The sequence below is a fragment of the Arachis duranensis genome, chromosome 8 (genome assembly GCF_000817695.3).
Source record: "Arachis duranensis cultivar V14167 chromosome 8, aradu.V14167.gnm2.J7QH, whole genome shotgun sequence".
Taxonomy (NCBI): Eukaryota; Viridiplantae; Streptophyta; class Magnoliopsida; order Fabales; family Fabaceae; genus Arachis; species Arachis duranensis.
The window spans coordinates 6222026-6240933 of NC_029779.3; the positions used below are offsets into that span (position 1 = coordinate 6222026).

The 18908-nt window shown below is 35.4% G+C and overlaps 2 protein-coding genes across 2 annotated transcripts; both read right to left on the minus strand.

Annotated features, from left to right (window-relative positions):
- Nucleotides 1-8918: 8918 nt before the first annotated feature.
- LOC107460366 (pentatricopeptide repeat-containing protein At2g04860) lies at nt 8919-11219 on the minus strand. The gene has a single exon (XM_016078722.3). The coding sequence runs from the start codon at nt 11134-11136 to the stop codon at nt 8938-8940; it is 2199 nt and encodes a 732-aa protein (XP_015934208.1). The 5' UTR covers nt 11137-11219; the 3' UTR covers nt 8919-8937.
- Nucleotides 11220-12801: 1582 nt separating this feature from the next.
- On the minus strand, nt 12802-15219 carry LOC107460337 (uncharacterized). The gene is made up of 6 exons (XM_016078695.1): nt 14782-15219; nt 14096-14687; nt 13604-14007; nt 13284-13337; nt 13090-13194; nt 12802-12978 (listed from the first exon to the last, which is right to left on the minus strand). Exons 1-6 carry the CDS (start codon nt 15217-15219, stop codon nt 12802-12804), a joined length of 1770 nt encoding a protein of 589 aa, XP_015934181.1.
- Between the last annotated feature and the right edge of the window lie 3689 nt (nt 15220-18908).

Here is an 18908-nt window from a genome sequence, read left to right on the forward strand (position 1 = left end):
GGTGCGTGTAACGCAGTATTATAGACATTAGGGAGTTATCTACTGTTGTAATGGCGATGAAATGACGGAAAAAAAATCGGATGGTCCGATTTTTTTTAGAAGAGAGAGGAACATTTGAACAAACATTTTTTGACTAGGAAATTGAATTCACCGATTCATGCATGCAAAACATAGCTAAAGAAATTGGATCCATCGATTTTATGCATGCAAATCTTTTTACTACGACGTGACTCTAATCAAATTGTCCGATTTAGGTTCTCCAAAAATTTGAAATCCTTAAAAAGGCGGTCGAACGGTCCAATTTCAATGTTTATATATACATAACCCCCTAACCAAGCTCTCTACTTCATATTCTTCTTCTCACATTCTTCAAATCTACTGAAACTCCTCTCTTTTCCTCCTCTTTTTTTTTTCTTTGGTGTTTTAAAAAAATTAATACCAAAGTTGAGAGTGTTTAATGTGAGTATATTATCATGGATGATAGAGTTATGTTTAAAGTATATTATCATGGATAGATTTTATTACAAACATCTAAAGGAGTAAAATTTGTATGTGAAAATTTATTAGATATTATTATTTCATTCATACTATCATTTGAAGAACTAAAATGTGTGATTTGTGAGAAGATGAATTCTCAAATATCTAGGAGAGTGTCGTGTATTTTGTATAGATATCCTATATCTGTGTTTGGTGAGTTCGTTCAATTTCAAACGAAATACGTTACCGATGAAGCAAGCATGCAATAAATGTTTTCAGTATATCTTAAAAGTCGGTCCCGAATTCGTTCATCGAGCTGCATATTGAGTTCGAGCAATCTGCAATGGATCGATATATTGAATTAGAAGATTATAACAGTAATAGTCAGGAAAACTTTGAAAGTAACTATGAGGCCATTGATCCGGGTGTCGACGAAGATCAAGCTGACGACATTGCGGCGGCAGATGTGGCAAATGCACTAACGAACCAGCATCCGCTTGAGGAGTTGACTTTCATGCGGTCGTTGGATTTGGAGGCCATGCATGCACCGAAGTTTCCTCAATATATAAATGCAGGTATGTAATTGTTAATCGAAAATATTATATTTCGAAAAAATGTTGAATTCGAGATTTAGTAAGCTTGAGTTTTAAAATGAAGGTCTATATCGAGAAAGTTTATGAAAGGGAATCTAAAGCAAGAGTCAGTTGAGGGATTGAGTCGAGGGTGCTGGCTGATATGTTCGAAACGAAGAGTTCAAGAAGTCGAAGGTTATTCCTAGCAGTTATTTGTGTTAAGCAAAAGGAGCGAGAACATTTGTTTAAAAGTTAATGAACATGGAAGTTACACCTTATTCTAATTGGCTAAAGACTCTTATAAATATGAGAAGATTCGAAGGAAAAAGGTTTGGAATCTTTTCAGAAAAACACTCAAATACACTCACATCCCAGAGACTTTTTGAGTTTGCCTTGAGTTACTTTTCTGTAGGGTTCCTTTCATTATTTTTACATTATCATTTATAATTTTCGTAAATTTTACTTTCTTTGCAAATTTACTTTTCAAGTATCATTTACTTTTCCTGTTTTATTTAAGATTCAACACTTTATTTTTTTTTTCAATTCCAAAGTCCTTTGATCTTGTCGAAGGCAATTTACTACTTTATTTAAATTCATTGTAATTTATTTCAGTTTTAGTCAATTTATTTTCGAAACTGCTTTGTTTTTCAGATTTTCTTTTTATTTTTGTTCAATCGAAAAGTCCTTTGATGCACTTTTAAAAGAACTGGTAGTCACAAAGAGGAGTAAGTTTCGCTCCTAAACTATTAGATAACGAACCACTTTCGATTTGCTAAAAATCGATAAAACAGTAATAATTTTATTTTATGATTTATACATAGATTTTGATGTTTGAGCCAAATATTTAAGGATTATGTAAATAGATAAAATATAGGGTATAATTACCTATTTAATGTTTATTTATCAAGTAAATAAGTAAAATATAGGGTAAAATATAGCGAATTTATGGAATAACGGCAGAAACTTTCAGTGCACTCCTACCCCAAATTTGTCTCCAAACATAATGGTTCCAAATAATAACATTATGTGACACTTGACATACCTCTAAATGTAAATATCATCAGCCAACACTAAACGATCTTTCAGTCCTCGAAACCACGTCAACTTTATGAAATTTCATCTACAGTCTATCTTTCTAGGTGCAACACCAAACTGATCCAAGCATTTGGCCTCTAAGACCTCATAACTACTGAGGGTCGGTCCAGTAACTGGCAGACTATTCGTCGGAAGACTAAGAATTATCGCTACGTCCTTTAATGTCACAGCACACTCACCAGCCAAAAAAATGAAATGTGTGATTCTCAAGGCGCCATCTCTCAATCAGAGCATTAACCAATGCCGATTGATATTGGACAACTCCAATTTAGAAAACGTGATAAAAGCCAGTCTTCCATAAATGCTCCTCCACAATTTGATTGTACAGATTTGACAGCATCAAGTGGTTACATTGCAACATCCGTAAACCCTACAAAATGTAGCCATATATCACATTAAACAAAGATAACCATATTTAATTAACAAATCAAATTTAACAAAATCAAATTTTCATGATCACATAATCAGTAAAACATAATCATATTAACAACTATATTATTAACTATTCAAAATATATTAAATCTATTTTATAAAAAATTTATATTTATATGATTTTTTTATTTAAATAAATAAAAAATAGATTAATTTCCTAAATATGCAGAAGTAAAAACTGTTATCAAAATACGTATAACCATTTCAGCTGTAGCACCTGTAAAATGAATTATGTCTCTAATTCAAATCTGGCACCCACGAAATGGTGCTAAGGATCCATGCTGCTGCTGGCGGGCCCACGAAATAGACAATATAAGAGTAGTAGACGCGAAATGTGTATTAGAAACCTCACGAAGCCTCACTTGGTTAGGTATTACAAATTCACATGCACAAGTTGGATGGACTCGTATTATATCCTCAGGTTTATTATTGGCTATTAAACTTGCTCAAAATATTCTAGGTTACCATTTCAGCTTTTAAAAGTTCATGGGCGTCTCATTGATACGTAGAGTAAGATCCATAAACTGAATTGTTATATAGGCTTTGGGAAACATGTTACTAAAGTGATTGGATCTATCTAACAATGTTTTGAAAATCGGTTCGAACTGACCGGTCGAACCGTGAACAGGACAATAAAGCGGTTCGGACAATAAAAAAAATCGTAAAATTAGGAAACCGATATTGAACCGACGAACCGGTCGGTCGAACCGAACCGAGACCCGGCCGGTTTTTTAGCTGTGCAGCAAAACGCTGCCGTTTTGCGTTTTGTGAACCCTAATTTTCTTTGTCCTTCGCACTTCCGTTTCACAGTTCACACTTTCATGTCCCACACCCACAGTTCAGCACTTCAGCTCCACTCTCATCAAGGGTCAGAGAGAGTGAGAGACATAGAGAACGCCTGAACGCCATTGCCACCCTCCTGAACTCTGCAACCGCTGCTTTCACCACCGTCCGGCGCCGACCTTGCCGCCGCAACCAACCTTCTTTTCTCCTCCCTTTCTCCCTTCACCTCCTCTCTCTTCACTCCCCCCTCAACACCCCTGCCTCCACCGAACCACCGCTGCGACCCCATTGTCGTCGGCAGCCTGCACACATCACCACCAACCCCAGTCTGTTTCCCCCAGTCGCGACCCTTCCTCTCCACCTTGCGCCCCGCTTCCCGCTCGCTCGGCACCACTGCCCCCTGCCTGTGCCACCCTCTGCTCCACCGCGAGGCTCGTCGCCACCACCGCTACTAGGCGGCGCCACTGTCTTCCTCCCTTTTCATTTTCCAACACCAATCTCTTCTGCCCTGTTCTAGGTTCCCCTGCCTCCAGTGCTCTGTTTCCTTTCTTTTCGATTAATTATGTTTGTTGTTCTTAGTCAGTTAGTCGATTAATTTTGGTTGCTAGGATAGTTACCTTGCATGCTGTTAGGTAGCTAGGTTGTGGTTACAGGATTCTAGGCTTGATAAGTGCTCTGTTCCTATTTACTTTTTGCTTGCTAGTTATTTGGTTGTTGTGTGGTGATGTTCTATGTTATTTTTGTTCCTGCTATGCTGCTTTCTCCATGCTGCCTTGCTGCACTTTACTTGTAAAATTGTACTTGCTGCTGCCTGAACTTATGCTTTCATGCCTCATATGTAATTTTTGCTGCTTTTTGCTACCCGAGAACGTCCGATTTATTGCCGGAATGTTGCCCAAATTTTTAGAAATTGTCTTGGTTTTAAACTTGCTACTTAGAGTTGAACTTGACTATTTTGGAATTGCGTTTCACTTGACTTTGACCGAGCTCAATTCTTTGGTTACTTGGGTCAGCATTGCCGTGTTTCTTATGTTTCCCGTGATATGCTTTGCACCTTTCATATGGCTCACTCTTTCACAATGATTGGTGGATTTCATTTGTCTAAACCTTTTCATTTCACTTGGTTCTTAACTTGCTTTTGTTACACTAAGTGCATTTTAACTTTTTGCAACACCACTTATTGCCCATTCAGTGACCATGACATTGTTGATGACTTGTTTTTCTAATATATGCTCTTATGCACAATTTCTTATTTCATCATCAATGACTGCATCTTCCTCTTGTTTTCTGCATATGTCACTCCTTACTTATTATAAAACGGTTTTTTCGGTTCAACAACGGTCGAACCAATTGGACCTATAAACTAATAAACTAGTATCTAAAGCGGTTCAATGACCGGTTCAATTTTCAGAATATTGCTATCTAATACAAATTTAATCGGATACTATGAGCAACAAGTATAAACAAGGATTGATATGATATTTATCATAATTGAAATTTGCCATCCTTGTATTGTCCATTTTGTGGGCACCAGCATAAATTTCTTGCACTATTTTGTGGGTGTTAAGCTTGAATTAGAGGCATAATTCATTTTGTGTGTGCTATAGCTGCTGAAATAGTTATGCGTATTTTGATAACTGTTTTTATCCTTACGTATTTAAAGAATTAATCTATTTTCTTTATTTATTTAAATAAAAAAGTCCATTTATATTTATTAAATTTTCATAATTATCAATAAACCTTAAATTTATATAACCAGAATAATTTTTAAAAGCATTAAACACCTCAATTAAATTATTATTATACATATATATTTTATATCACCAAATTTACCAACAATCATAAATAATTTATTAAATTCATATTTAAAATTTAAAATTATTAATATAATTCATTACTTAAATTACATTAAATTTATTCGGTTTCCATTCTTCATGGTACTATAACAATAATAAAAAATATACCTTGCTTAATTATCACTTCCAACAATTATTATATTTAAACAATTTTAAAATTTTCGCTTCCAACATAAATAAACAAACATTCTCAAGTAACTATTCTAACAACACACAACAAGTTATTAATCTTTAATTAATTTCCCCAATAATTATTATATTTAAACAATTTTAAAATTTTCACTTACAACATAATAAACACACATTCTTTAAGTAACTATTCTAAAATTAATAATAATTATTTTATCATACCGATAATCTTAATAATTATTACTATAATATTTCTACTAATTTCTAATCTCTAACATTATCATTATTATTTTTATTAAATTAAAATATTTGATAATAAAAACTTACATAACTAAAATGATTAAGATAATTAATAATGTAAAACTTCGAACGATTGACATTTTTTATTTTATATTTTCTTTGCATTGTTGAAGAAAAGTTTATGATGGTGATCCAATTTTTCCTCCAGGTCTGATTCTGCATCAACAATGGGACAAGAGAAGAGAAGAAAAAGTGGGGTTGAGGAGAAGTGAGACACAAGTGAAAGTGAGAGTGGAAGGGATGGTCCGATTTGTTTAGCAGAGATACAAGTAAGACTGGAGAACGGTGCGGTGCATGTTTGACGCGTGACATATAGTGTGCAAATTGAACGGTCTAATTTGTGTGTTTGCGATGCGTGTAATCGGACCGTCTGATTATTCTCCTCCTAATCATACCGTCTGATTTGTTAATCAGCACCGTCACATCTTGGTCATATACTCTGCACTCCAATAAACGTGCTATACACCACTCCTATTCCAGTATCAAAATAAAAAAAATGACATGTTAATGTGGGACTTTTTCACATCTTGAGAGAAGGAGAATTAATGTAAATCACCTCCAACTTCCATTCGTTCATACCTAATAATCCAAATCAAGAATGAAAATTTTGAAAAAGAGTGTTAGGAATAGTAAATTTTGTGATTTATAATCATTAATTAGATATTATTAGTATTTTTAATGGTGTAAAATTTTATTTAATGATATAGAATTACTTACTTTTTTTTTATTATTAGTTAAATACTAGCCAAATCTTAATAAAAGTACTACCTCTTATACTTTTTCAATTTTTAATATTAGATGTTGAAGATTAGGAATAGCAATGGACTCTTTGGTGGAGATCTCTTTTCTATTCTTTGTTTTTATTTAATAAAATATCTTTTATTTTTATCTTGCTTTTATCATGAGTTTTCATTTTTTTTTTTGGATTAGAAAGCAAATTTGTGGATATCTATAAATATTTAGTTCTATTTTATTTTTAAAAGGTTAATGCAATTATAATAAAATTTAATATAATTCAATTAAATATATCAAACTAAAATACAATCAAACACAAAATTAACGTAATTAATATATACACAAAATATTTAACAGTAAATTAAAATAAAATGACACAAATTTAAATAATTAACTATTATAAATTCAAATATTATACACATAATTTGTTTTTTTTTTATAAAACTTTGAAAAATAAAAACAAAGACTATTAAACATATACTTGTATAAAAATATTTAAGTAATTTTTTCATGAGAATTTTACAGAATTTTGTAGAATAAGTACATTAATTTTTACCTCCTTCTTCATTTATCCGTGGAAACAGGTCTCCGTTATAAAAATTTTCAAATTCTCATTAATCTTTCCGTCACGATCTGTATGAGTGCCAATTTTTTTGCCACCTCTACAAAAGATATAATTCTCAAAATAAAGTTGGGTGGAATTATGCGCGAATATGAGCTAGCTGCAACTTCTCCCACTCAGTAAGAAGCAAAATTTTTTTCGCAAAAACAATGGAAGAGTGACAATTTTTTTTGTAAAAAATTTCTTTACCACTGGTAATCAAAAAGAGAGGTTTAATATAACATTTTTTAAAATTATAAAAGATAAAAATCTCGCATGTCGCGAGAAGAAAATTGATGTGATAGTTTTAAAATAGGACATTCACTTATAAATTAAAGTTTGTATATAGAATACACTAAGATATACAGCCACTCGATATTAAAAAAAAATTATTACTCATTTAATTTTTTTTGTTAATTAAATTTAATTAAATTAGTCTAATATAACAAAAATCAGTTATAACTAATATTATTCTAAAACTTATTATTTAACTTAGTCTAACATAATAAAAATTAGTTATGACTAATATTATTCTAAATCTTATTGTTTAATTTAGTTATACTAAATTAACAAAAAAATTTAAATATATAGTATTATTCTTAAAAAAGAGATAAGAACATCACCAATATTAATTTTAATTTTTATTTTATTTTAAATTCTATAATAATATTTATGAGACCATATATTATAAATAATAGTTTAAAATTCAAAGTAAAATTTATTCCTCTAATATTTAATCTTAGTTCATTTAAAATTTTATATTATTTTTAATTATTTTATTAAGATAATTATACAAATAGCGAAATTTTATTGGTTTTTCATCAAAGTAATATTATATCTCTAAAGCGATACGGTTTTATTTCATATATCAACTATAATGCAGATTTTAATTTTAAATCAATTCACTTTTTGAAAATATAAAAGTGATACTTTAAAAACACGCCATTCGAAATGCTCTAAAGTGACAAATAAACCTCCGATTATTTATATTTTGGATAGGTTTCTAAAAAAATATCAATAAAATCCTTTAGAATAACAAATATAGATAAGTTAGTTCAAATTAAAACCTTCTATCTTAATCATAGAGACTAATTTAAAGATAATGTATTAATAGTTATGCTATAGATTTTTTTATATATGTTTCTTTAGAGATTCGAAATGTAAATTCTTAGATATTTATTTGTCACTTTACTATTAAAAAAATTAAAAAAATAAAGATGGACTCACCCACCTTTTATTTTTATTATTGAGATTTTGATGGTGTTTTTAAATAATGTGAAAAGTTAATGTGTTTTTTTTATATAGATGTTAAAAATCTGAGGATCAGATCTGTGACTTTTAATTTTTTTTTAATACCACAAATTTGAGGGTCAGATTTGCATGTTAGTGTTGAAAAAAATTTTAAACTTACAAATCGGACCTTTCAATTTATTTAAAAACGAAGAAAATTCTATTCAATTTGTGCATTATGAAAATCTGACTCTTTGATATATCAAATCTGAGAGTCCGATTTATTATTTAAATTAAAATAAAAAAATTTAAATTCATATAAAAAAAATACACCAATTAACTATGATATTTATATTAGTTAAATTTGTAAAATAATAATAATAATAGTTAATTACGTGGCCTGATGATGGCCTAATGATAATTCTTTTCTTCAACGCATGATTTTTTAATAAAAAATATACTGACTGGAAGTAATAAAAATTAGACTGATTTTACCAAAAAAAAAAATTAGTGTGATTAAATAATTGGTTAAATTATAAAAATCATGCAATCTAGTATAAAACCAACAAAAATACTCATCTCTTCTTTTACCCTCTCGTTTTTACTTCTGCATTTCCAGATGAAATCAGTAATGCATATTTCCAAGCTTACTTCAATTGGAACAGTGAACAAACTGCAATTTCTTTTTCCTTTTTTTTTGTCCATTAAAAAAGTATCAATAACCAATTTAATATAGACATAAATGTTGCCAGTTACTTGTATTCAAATAGGCTTCATTTAGCACTAAGTTGTTATTCATGTGATGGAGGGATGCCACTTCAATAACACTAACTCCTGAACAGCCATCTCCTCCACTGTCTCTCATCATATCCCTCACCCTTGCTACATCACCCCACCTCCCAACAATTGCATAAAGATTTGACATCAATACATAAAATCCACCATTTTTGTTATTCAAGAAAAATAGTTTTTTAGCCAAACATTCTCCAAGCCGAATCTCTTGTTGGATGCAACAAGCACTTAACAAGGCTCCCCAGACAGCAGAATCAGGCCGGATTTTCATATTGTTGATGAACTCAATTGCTTCCTCAAAGAAGCTTGCTCGCCCCAGTAGACCAACAATGCAAGCATAATGTTGCAAGCCTGGCATCAATTTATGCTCTTCTGTCATGATACGGAAGTATTCTATTCCTTCACAAACAAGTCCCCCATGGATGCATGCTGCCAAAACTCCCAAGAAGGTTATCTTATCCGGTTTTAGGCCTTGCTCTTGCAGTTTAGAATAACAACTGAAAGATTTATGTTCAAGTCCATATAAACTATAACCTGATATAATAGAGTTCCATGTTGCCAAACATGGATCATTTATGCTATGAAATACCTTTTCAGCGTAGTCTAATCTTCCACACTTAGTATACATATCTATCAGAGCAGTTCCTGTAAACTCTTCCAATTCCACATCGTTCCTCAGAACATAGCCATGCAGTGTCTCACCAATTCGAAGATCCCCGAGCTGGCAACACCCGGATAGTAAACTAGCTATAGTAATTGCATCTGATTTTTGTCGACATGCGTTCATTTTGCAGAACAACAGCATGGCATCACTTGATTTTCCGGCCTGCACACAGCCGGATATCACAGAATTCCAAGTGATCAGCGGTTTTTCACTCATATCAGTAAACAACGACAACGCAGCTTCTATCTCATCGAATTTAGAATACATGCTTATCAGCCCGTTTGCAACTAAAGAGTCGGTGGTCAGCCCACTTTTCAAAGTATAACCATGGAAAGCACACCCAATAGCAAAATGAGAAGGATTATTAAATCCATGAAGGACAGTAATCAAGGCAACTGCATCTGGTTTTATGTCTAACTGCAGAGTTTGTATAAAACACTCAACAGCGGAGTCAATATCACCTTTTTCAGAATAGCTAGAGACTATAGCAGTTAAGCAAATCAGGCGTTTTGAGGGAAAGCACTTGTAAAGCAATTTCGCTATATCTGTGAACCCTTGTTTTGCGTATAGACAAACCAGCGAGGTAACGACAGAATCATTATTGATTAAGCCACATTTGGTAATATAACAATGGAAAGTTTCAGGATCAACATTTGCTGAAAGAAGATTCATCATAGTCACTGGGCTGGGATTCAAACCTTCCTTTAGCATCTCTTTGAAGCAAAAGAGTGCCTTGTCAGAGAAACCATTTTGGCCATAGGCACCAATCATGGTATTCCAAGAGACAACGTTTCTCTCGCCCATTTCTTCAAACAAGAGTTGGGATGCTCCCAAATCATCACATTTAGCATACATTGAGGTAAGGGCATTACTCAATTGAGGGTCCGAAGCAAGGCCAGCTTTGATTCCAAACCCATGAATGGATCTCCCCTGAAGAATTAGCCCATTGTGACCACAAGAAGGTAGCAAACTAGCCATGGTGGTTTGATTAGGTGTGAAACCATGTCTAATCATGTGTATAAAGAATTGCAGAGCATCATAAGGATGGCCATTTTGTGAATACCCACAAATCAATACGTTCCAAGAAACAACATCTCGGTAAGTCATATCCTCAAACAGTTGGTGTGCATGAGTGGTAAACCCAAATTTCATGCAGAAATCAATAAGAGCAGTATATACATAGACAAAATGGTTGATACCCCGTTTGAGGAACTGACTTTGAATCTGTGTTACTTGAAGTCTCGCAGAAGATAGAGCGTAAGAATGTGAAGAAGAAGAAGAAGAGACGCACGATTTGATGAGCAATGAGAAAGTGAGATCGTTGGGGTTGGCATTAGCATCTAGGAGTTGACGAAAGATGACAAGAGGACACGTGGCGTTGTCGTTCTGGAGAAGAGAGTGAAAGAATGATAGATTAGGTGCAGTTCTGGTCCTGGTTATGGCGCACCCCACCCTGGAAGCCACATTCATGTTTCATAGTACAGTTACCTAGTTCTCTGTTAGACTGGATCGGTAGATTTAACTACTTGTTCCAACTAAGATTCCGAGTAAAATGTTACACATGGTAACGAAAATTAATATTCGCACTTTTAAAATCAATAACGTCTTCGAAGGAAGGGTAATTTGTCTCTTTTTTTTTCTACCAATAAAATAACGGATAATATTATATTATTAGTGTTTTGAATAACTAATATTTTGGTGTAATATTGACTTCTGCAATAGAATTACACGTCACAATGAAAATAATAATTAATATTAATAACAAGATAAAAGAATAATAAAAAAACAGGGAGTATACAGTGAGTGCATGTCTTGTTCCTATTAGAAATTAGAGAAAAGGACAAATTTATTTCTGACTTTTTTTTTAGAAGACATTTTTGTCCTTGATGATTGCAAAATATAATGATGTCCCTGACCCTTCAAATTTTTGGATAAATTTATCCTCCTGTTAATCTCAGCCCGTTAGCCCCGTCAGAAAGTGCTGAGTTGGTTGTCGTGGCTCTGACGTGGATGTAACAGGGGAACACGTTGGCATGACTTTCTGAAAATGAGACAGATTAATCCCCAGCCCCCTTAAACAATGCCGTTTCTCCCCTACCCCCAATCCTTCAAAATCTTGAACCATATTTCCTCGTCTGCACAGAAAAGGCGAAGGTGGTGAACGAAGAAAGGGAGCATGGCATTGGATGGGGTATCATCTTGCTCCCGAAGGAGTGGAGGTGTAGGAAGAGAAGAGCAATTCGCGGAAGGTTCTGGTCCTAAGGGGAAGGATGGCAAAGATGGGGTGTCACCGAAGTGCTTCTGTGGAGAACACGCCATCATGTTCATGTCGAAGACGAGCAGCAACCCCAACAGATTATTTCTCGGATGTCCATTTTATAAGGTATGTATAACTGTGGGAATCTGTTAGTGTTAGGATTTTGGGTAACCCAGGTTTTCATGGTGATATCTGTGGAATGAATATGTGCAGGTGAGACAACCCCATTGCAAGTTTTTTTTGTGGTTAGATGAGCACATTGGAAGGTTTGGGTTGAGTGATTCAAGGTTCCAGACAGAGAAGGAATTAGGTGACGTTGAAGAGGATGAATGGAAGCATGACATGGAGAAAAAGATCAATTGTTTAGAGAAGAGGATTGTAGCTTTAGAATCCAAAAAAAATCCAGTTAGATGGTGTATGTATGTGATTATAATTGTCCTGATTGCTGGTATTTTACGTTGTAAGATCTGAGTAATGGTTGAATATGATAAATTTTGTTACGTGTTGCCTGGAAAAATTTGAACATATTCTTTCTAGAAATGTATGAATCTTGTACCCTGTATATTGCAATGTAATGCAGAAAATGAAAGCTGGCAATATCACAGGTAATTAAACACTGAGTAACTGGCATTAAACCTTTGAACCCAAACATTGTTCATTGTAACTGACAATCCAAAAAAAAAAAAGGACAACTACTTGGCTAGTAATGTCTGCACATGTATGGCATCTAGCCAGTGACAAGTTTTTACTTAACCAGAAACATGTAACCAAAAAAAAACTGGCTAATACCCAACAAAAAGATAGTTATATCTAGGTAAAACAAAAAACGTTTACAGCAGGACATATTTGCCACAAAATAACATAAGACATGAGTTGCTTCATTTGTTGGACTCCTTCGACGCTGAGACAGTTGGTTTATCTGCTTGTGGCGGTGGGGCCTGCTGAGGCTGTGTAGCTGCCTGCGTGCTAGATGGGGCTTGGTGAACTGCTTCTTGGTGCTGTGTGCTAGAAGGTGGTGGCCCTTGAGCAAGTGGAGCAGGTGGCCTGAAAATCTTCTATTTTGGTTTGAACTTTAGCTGTTTAGGGCAAGCTATGCTGGTGACCATGCATGGAGCATTTCCTGGGGGTATGAAGGGCTGGTTTAAATTTGGGGTGGATGGCCTGACACTAGAACCCGTTGGGGCAGGTGGTCCTAATACAATTGTTGATCTTGTAACTCTTGTTGGAGCAGGGGCAACATTCGTCGCAGTTGGACCAGCTCCGCTCGGAACCTGCCATATAAGATGCCAACATAATCAAGCAGTATGTACTCAGAGCATATACTAAGCAGCTTATAAAGTACAAAAAATTAAACAGTTACAGTAGGTTGTTGCTGCTGTGGTGTTGAGCTGGGTGGTTGGCTGTGTGAAGGTTCCTGGATATGAAGGGTAAATTAGTTGACAATTTAATGTTAGGACATATAAATCCCTCAGGATTCATATACTAATACAAATCAATCCTTCAAGATTCACCATCTAAGACATACGAATCCCTGAGGTATAAAGTACTAAGACATTTTAAAGTCTGAACTACAATCACTAGGGACACAGTAATTGCTGGATCTTATAAGCAAATATACCATTATTAACCAAATGATTTTACCTCTGGTGGTGGAGCAGACTATGACAAAGGGAGACATACAAGTGCTTGGGAGGTGCTTTCTTTCTTCTTCTTAGGCTTTTTGGTCTTCGGTTTCCAATTCGGGTTCGATGGTGCTCCTTTGCAAGTTTTGTAATTATGGCCCTTCTCACCACACTTGTTGCAAGACACAGAGAACGACTTCTTCAACTTACCCCCTTGCATCATTGGCTCTGCAGGGTCTTTCTGCCGATTATGCACCTTTGGACGCCCAATCCCTCTTTTGATGATTGGTGGGTCTGGCTGTGTGAATTCAGTTCTGGCCCAGAACTCTGAACTTGGCACTGGTTGAATGCAGTGTGCATAAATCCTCCTGATTGACTCCATACACAGCCAAGGGTGCACGTAGTCTTGTGGCTGGTCCCGTCTCTTCCTAATGGCAGCAAGTGCATGTATGCAAGGCATGCCTGAGTTGACAAGGGAAACAGTTTTAAAATTATGCAAAATAACAAAAGAATCTAACAATCATTCATACTGCAGAGAGACATAGGTTACTAGTAAGTTGCCATTTGTTGCACGAGCAAGTGTATTTAATTAGATCCACATCAACCTTGCTTGCCTTCCGGCTCACCTCAAACCTTTTCCTCTCGTTGTCACCAACCCATTCGGCCATCCACTTAGTACTGAGACTGAGTAACCTCTCCATCCTCTTCTGCTGTACTGGTGCTAGCTTTTCAGTGTGGTTATCAAGGACCCGTTTGTGATTCACCATCCTCCTCATCAGATAACATCTGATTTCTTCACACATGGTGAGTATGGGCTTCGTACGATAAGTAACTATTTTTGCATTGAAAACCTCACACATATTATTTGTGAGGTTATCAATCTTTGGTGCATGAGAGAAATATGTCTTAACCCAACTTTCTGGTGGAAACCTGCTGAGATATTCCCAAGCCCCATGGTTAACTTGCTTCAGCTTATCCATACATTCCTTGAATTCTGCAATGGTTGTGCATCTAGCACACTCCCACACAACCTTCCTAATGTACAAGTCTTTGAAGCGATTGATGAAATTCTTCCACATGTGCATCACACAATTGCGGAGTTTTGCATGTGGCATAACCTCCTTTAGCGCAGGCAGTAAACCCTGCACCATAAAAAGGACATTAAGGAATGTTAGTTGAAATTAAACAGTAGATATCTGAAACTAAACTAATTGACTAATCATAATTAAAGCTTACTTTTTGTTGGTCTGATATGAAGGTCCATCCATGGCTGGCACTGTCACCAATGTCTTCCTGGAGATTAGTCAGGAACCATTTCCAAGCATCTTTGGTCTCACCCCTAACAACTCCATATGCAACAACGTAGAACTGATTGTTGGCATCTTGGGCAACTGCTGCTAGAAGCCAGCCCATGTAGTAGGTCTTCAAGAAACAACCATCAAGGTGCAACAAAGGTCTGCACCCATCCTTGAACCCTTTCTTACAGGCATCCAAGCAGATGTATAACTTATCAAATATGGGAGGTGATTCTGGAATTGGCATAAGCTCCAACCTGGCCGTCGAACTTGGATTGCTTAACAGAATCTGCTCACAATAGTCTCTGCTCCGTTTGTATTGGTCCCTCTCATTGCCCATGATCTTTTCCCTGGCCTCAACTACTGCTCTGTACACCATCTTAGGGTGGGGACATAATGAAAAATCCTCTCTTAGAAAGTCAGTTGCCTCCTTCGTGTTCATGTGGGGTTGGGTTGCCAACCTCTTTTCAATCTTCTTGCTAAGTCAATGCTCGTTAGCTGCATTGCTCCCTAAATCCCTTGCACAAGTATGTTCTTGCACATATGTCTTTACTTGATAGCACTGCAGGGTTTTGTTATAGGACAAATGAACCAGGAATGGACACTCCTCATCCTTGCAACCCACCCTTACCCTCTCCTTGTCATTCTTTATCCACTTCAGCTCCCTCCCTTCAGCTATGAAGAAATCCTTCACCACCTCTTTAAACCTTTCAACAGTAGCAAATCTGGTTCCCAACTCAAACCTCCCCTCACCGTGAGCATAGTCATCATCGAATTCAGGAAATTTCCTGCTGCTACCTTCATCATCAGATGAAATGGGTGTATGCAACTCCTCGGATTCATACTCAAATACGATTTCTTCCATTTCTGATGGCAACTCACTAATGTAGAAACCCTTAACCCCTGCATTGTTCGGCTCAACACGAGGATTACCACTGCCTCCTCCTTCATCATTCGGCCGAGCAGCCCCCTGACCACCAGTATTAACCCTTGAACTATTTTCTCCCCTAGCATTCACCCTAGCCCTTTTATGAACCTTCTTTTGTTCAACCTTAGCCTTTCCCTTTGACCCTTGCCCCCTTGCAGCTGGCTTCTTGGGGGTGACAATCTTTTTTCTACCCTGTGTTGGTCTTTTTCTCTTGCAACTGGCTTTTTTTTCACTCTCAGAACTAGAGGTCTCCACTCCAGCTGGTGGAGGTTTGTACAACACATCCTCCGTACTTTCATACCCGTCATCTAATGAAGAGGATGTCTTCAGTTCCTCTAATATCTCATCCACATCCACCTCCACATCGGCTGCCCCATCAGCATCCCTTCTAGCATCCTCAACAACCTCAGGAACATCTACTCCATGATCAAAGTATATATGAAATTCAACAGAGTTCTGGTTCTTCGATATGTTTTCTCGCATTGCATTTATCCCAGCATCCCCAGTTAGCTTGTTCAATCCCAACTCAATGTCGCTACTTGTGGGATCATACCAGTATACTTCCCTGTATGACTGGTATCCCAAACCCTTGAACAACGTAACAAGGTCTCCAAAGTTCACAAAGTCCAGGTCCATCTCAGGGAACCTCTCTTCCTTCCCATTTTCATAAACCAGGGCTCCATCAGTCCCTCTGACAAACTTCCCTCCATGGTGAAAAACCGGCACCACAAAAACGTCTACCATCTGAAATTAACCAATGACCAACAACGTCTCAGTCCATAAACAGTTACCAAAATTTTGAACGAAACCCCTTTGCCCGAACAAGTTCCCCCTACTGATCATACACACAACGTTTTCAAAAAAAATAAACCACCACATTATACCCCTGTTTCCCACACTCTCAATATGCACACACACTGCATTCACCCTTTCTTCCCACACAATAACTAAAACTTAAACAAAGAGGGTCACGATCTTACCTTTTAAGGAAGACAGCAACTACGCCCTCAACGAAACCCTCCTTGTTGGCCTCCCACAGCAACTCCACGACGGACCGATTGCTCTTCCACGTAGTGCAATTTTTGGAGGGAGAAACAGGGGTGGGGGGGAACTTTGATCGTTGCTCTTCTATGGTTTTCAGTAATTCAGAGTAGAAAGAATGGGTGTTATGGGTATTGCATATGGGAATTAAAATGTGTTTGGAGGGGTAGGGGAGAAACGGCGTCGTTTAAGGGGGCTGGGGATTAATGTGTCTCATTTTCAGAAAGTCATGCCAACGTGTCCCCCCGTTATATCCACGTCAGAGCCACGGCAGCCAACTCAGCACTTTCCGACGGGGCTAACGGGCTGAGATTAACGGGGGGATAAATTTGTCCAAAATTTTGAAGGGTCAGGGACATCATTGTATTTTGCAATCATCAAGGACAAAAATGTCTTCTAAAAAAAGGTCAGGGACGGATTTGTCCTTTTCTCTAGAAATTAATTGTGCAGAGAAATATAGCAAAAGCTCGCTTTTGAGTTTTGAATAAAGGGAAGTTTCCTGGTGTGCTGACGCGAAAATGTTTGATAATCAAAGAAAATTAGACAAAAATAATCATAATTTATTTTATTTAATATTTATATTTTTAAAGTATGTCATAGTGAGAAGGTGACGTATGAAAGGTGATTATTGGTACGTGGGTCATATTTAATCATTTTTTTAATTTATTTATTAACTATATTTATGAAATTTAAATATTTTCAACCCTATTCTCAAAATATTTATTTCATTGTACTTTTATTACTTTAATTTGAATTTTAAATCCTAATATCTTTAAAATTTTTTCTACCACCGTCTACTAATACTTGTGCTTAACCAATCTTTTTTTAATTAATTTGTTAACAAAGTTAAGGGAGATTTAACATATTTCAACTCTAATCTCAAATATTTTTAAATTTATTGAATCTTTCGTGGTACATTTTAATTTTAAATTTTCAAACTTAATTTTCAAAAAAAAATTTCACCGCAATCTATTTTCATATGGCTTCTTATGACGTTAGAGAATTGGCACATAAATTGCAATACATAATACTTTATTAACATCAAATATAATCTAATTACAACATAAAATTCAGCAAAATACACATAGCACCCACTTCTAATCAGCACATTAGCCACTAAAACTGTTATTATAACTCGCAAATTTATTAACTGACAGTGCTAAGAACATTCTATTTATATGAGAAAGAATCAGCTAACCATAAATATATTCTTATTATAAAGAATAATTTTTTTTTTATTTTTTCTCTCACCTATTAGATCATTACTACTCCAAATTTTGATTCAAAAATACACCTAAGGTAGTGACAGTAAAAACTAAATGCTCAAAATTTTTTATTTTTCATTATTTTTAAAAAATATTTTCTTGCATTCTCGACCTCTAATCATATCTATTTTGTATTGAAAAACAATAAATATTATCATCGAGTTCATAAAAAAAAAATGCCCAAAATTCACCTATCCTTAACCAACACCTAACTGTGACCCACGTACCAACGTACCAAGCTACTTTCCACACGTCACCTTCTCATTATGACACACCTTAAAAGCATATCATGCTGATAACCAGCATCAGCACCAGAGAATTATCCTTAAACAAATCCCCTCCAACACCAAAGCAAAAGAAACTAGGGCACGAATTTGGTACGCCGGTCTCTTTTGAGCACCGAAACGCCAAAAACTTATTTGACTTATTGGTGTGCGTTTTTAATAGGAAGTTATTAGATCTTTTATATTTTTTAGCTCAACGGTGAATATCATCCTAAATGTAGTTTGATGGGTTAATAGCTAAATTCATTCTTGAAAGATCACTGATTTTTTAAATTAGTCCTCAAATTATTTTTTTAGTCATATTAGTCCTTAAAAGATAAAACGTAAGTCAAACTGATTTTTCCGTTAGTTAGATGATGATGTGTCACGTTAAATGTCACGTGGCATGATGACGTATGACGTTAAGTGCCACGTGTTACTAGGTGATTAGTTGACATGTCAGGTTAGTGACACTTAGTACGCCACGTGTCATTTGACATGTAAGAAAGATATTTATAATCAAAATAGTCTCTAAAAGTCCAAACGTAAGTCATTTTTATCCTTAAAATTT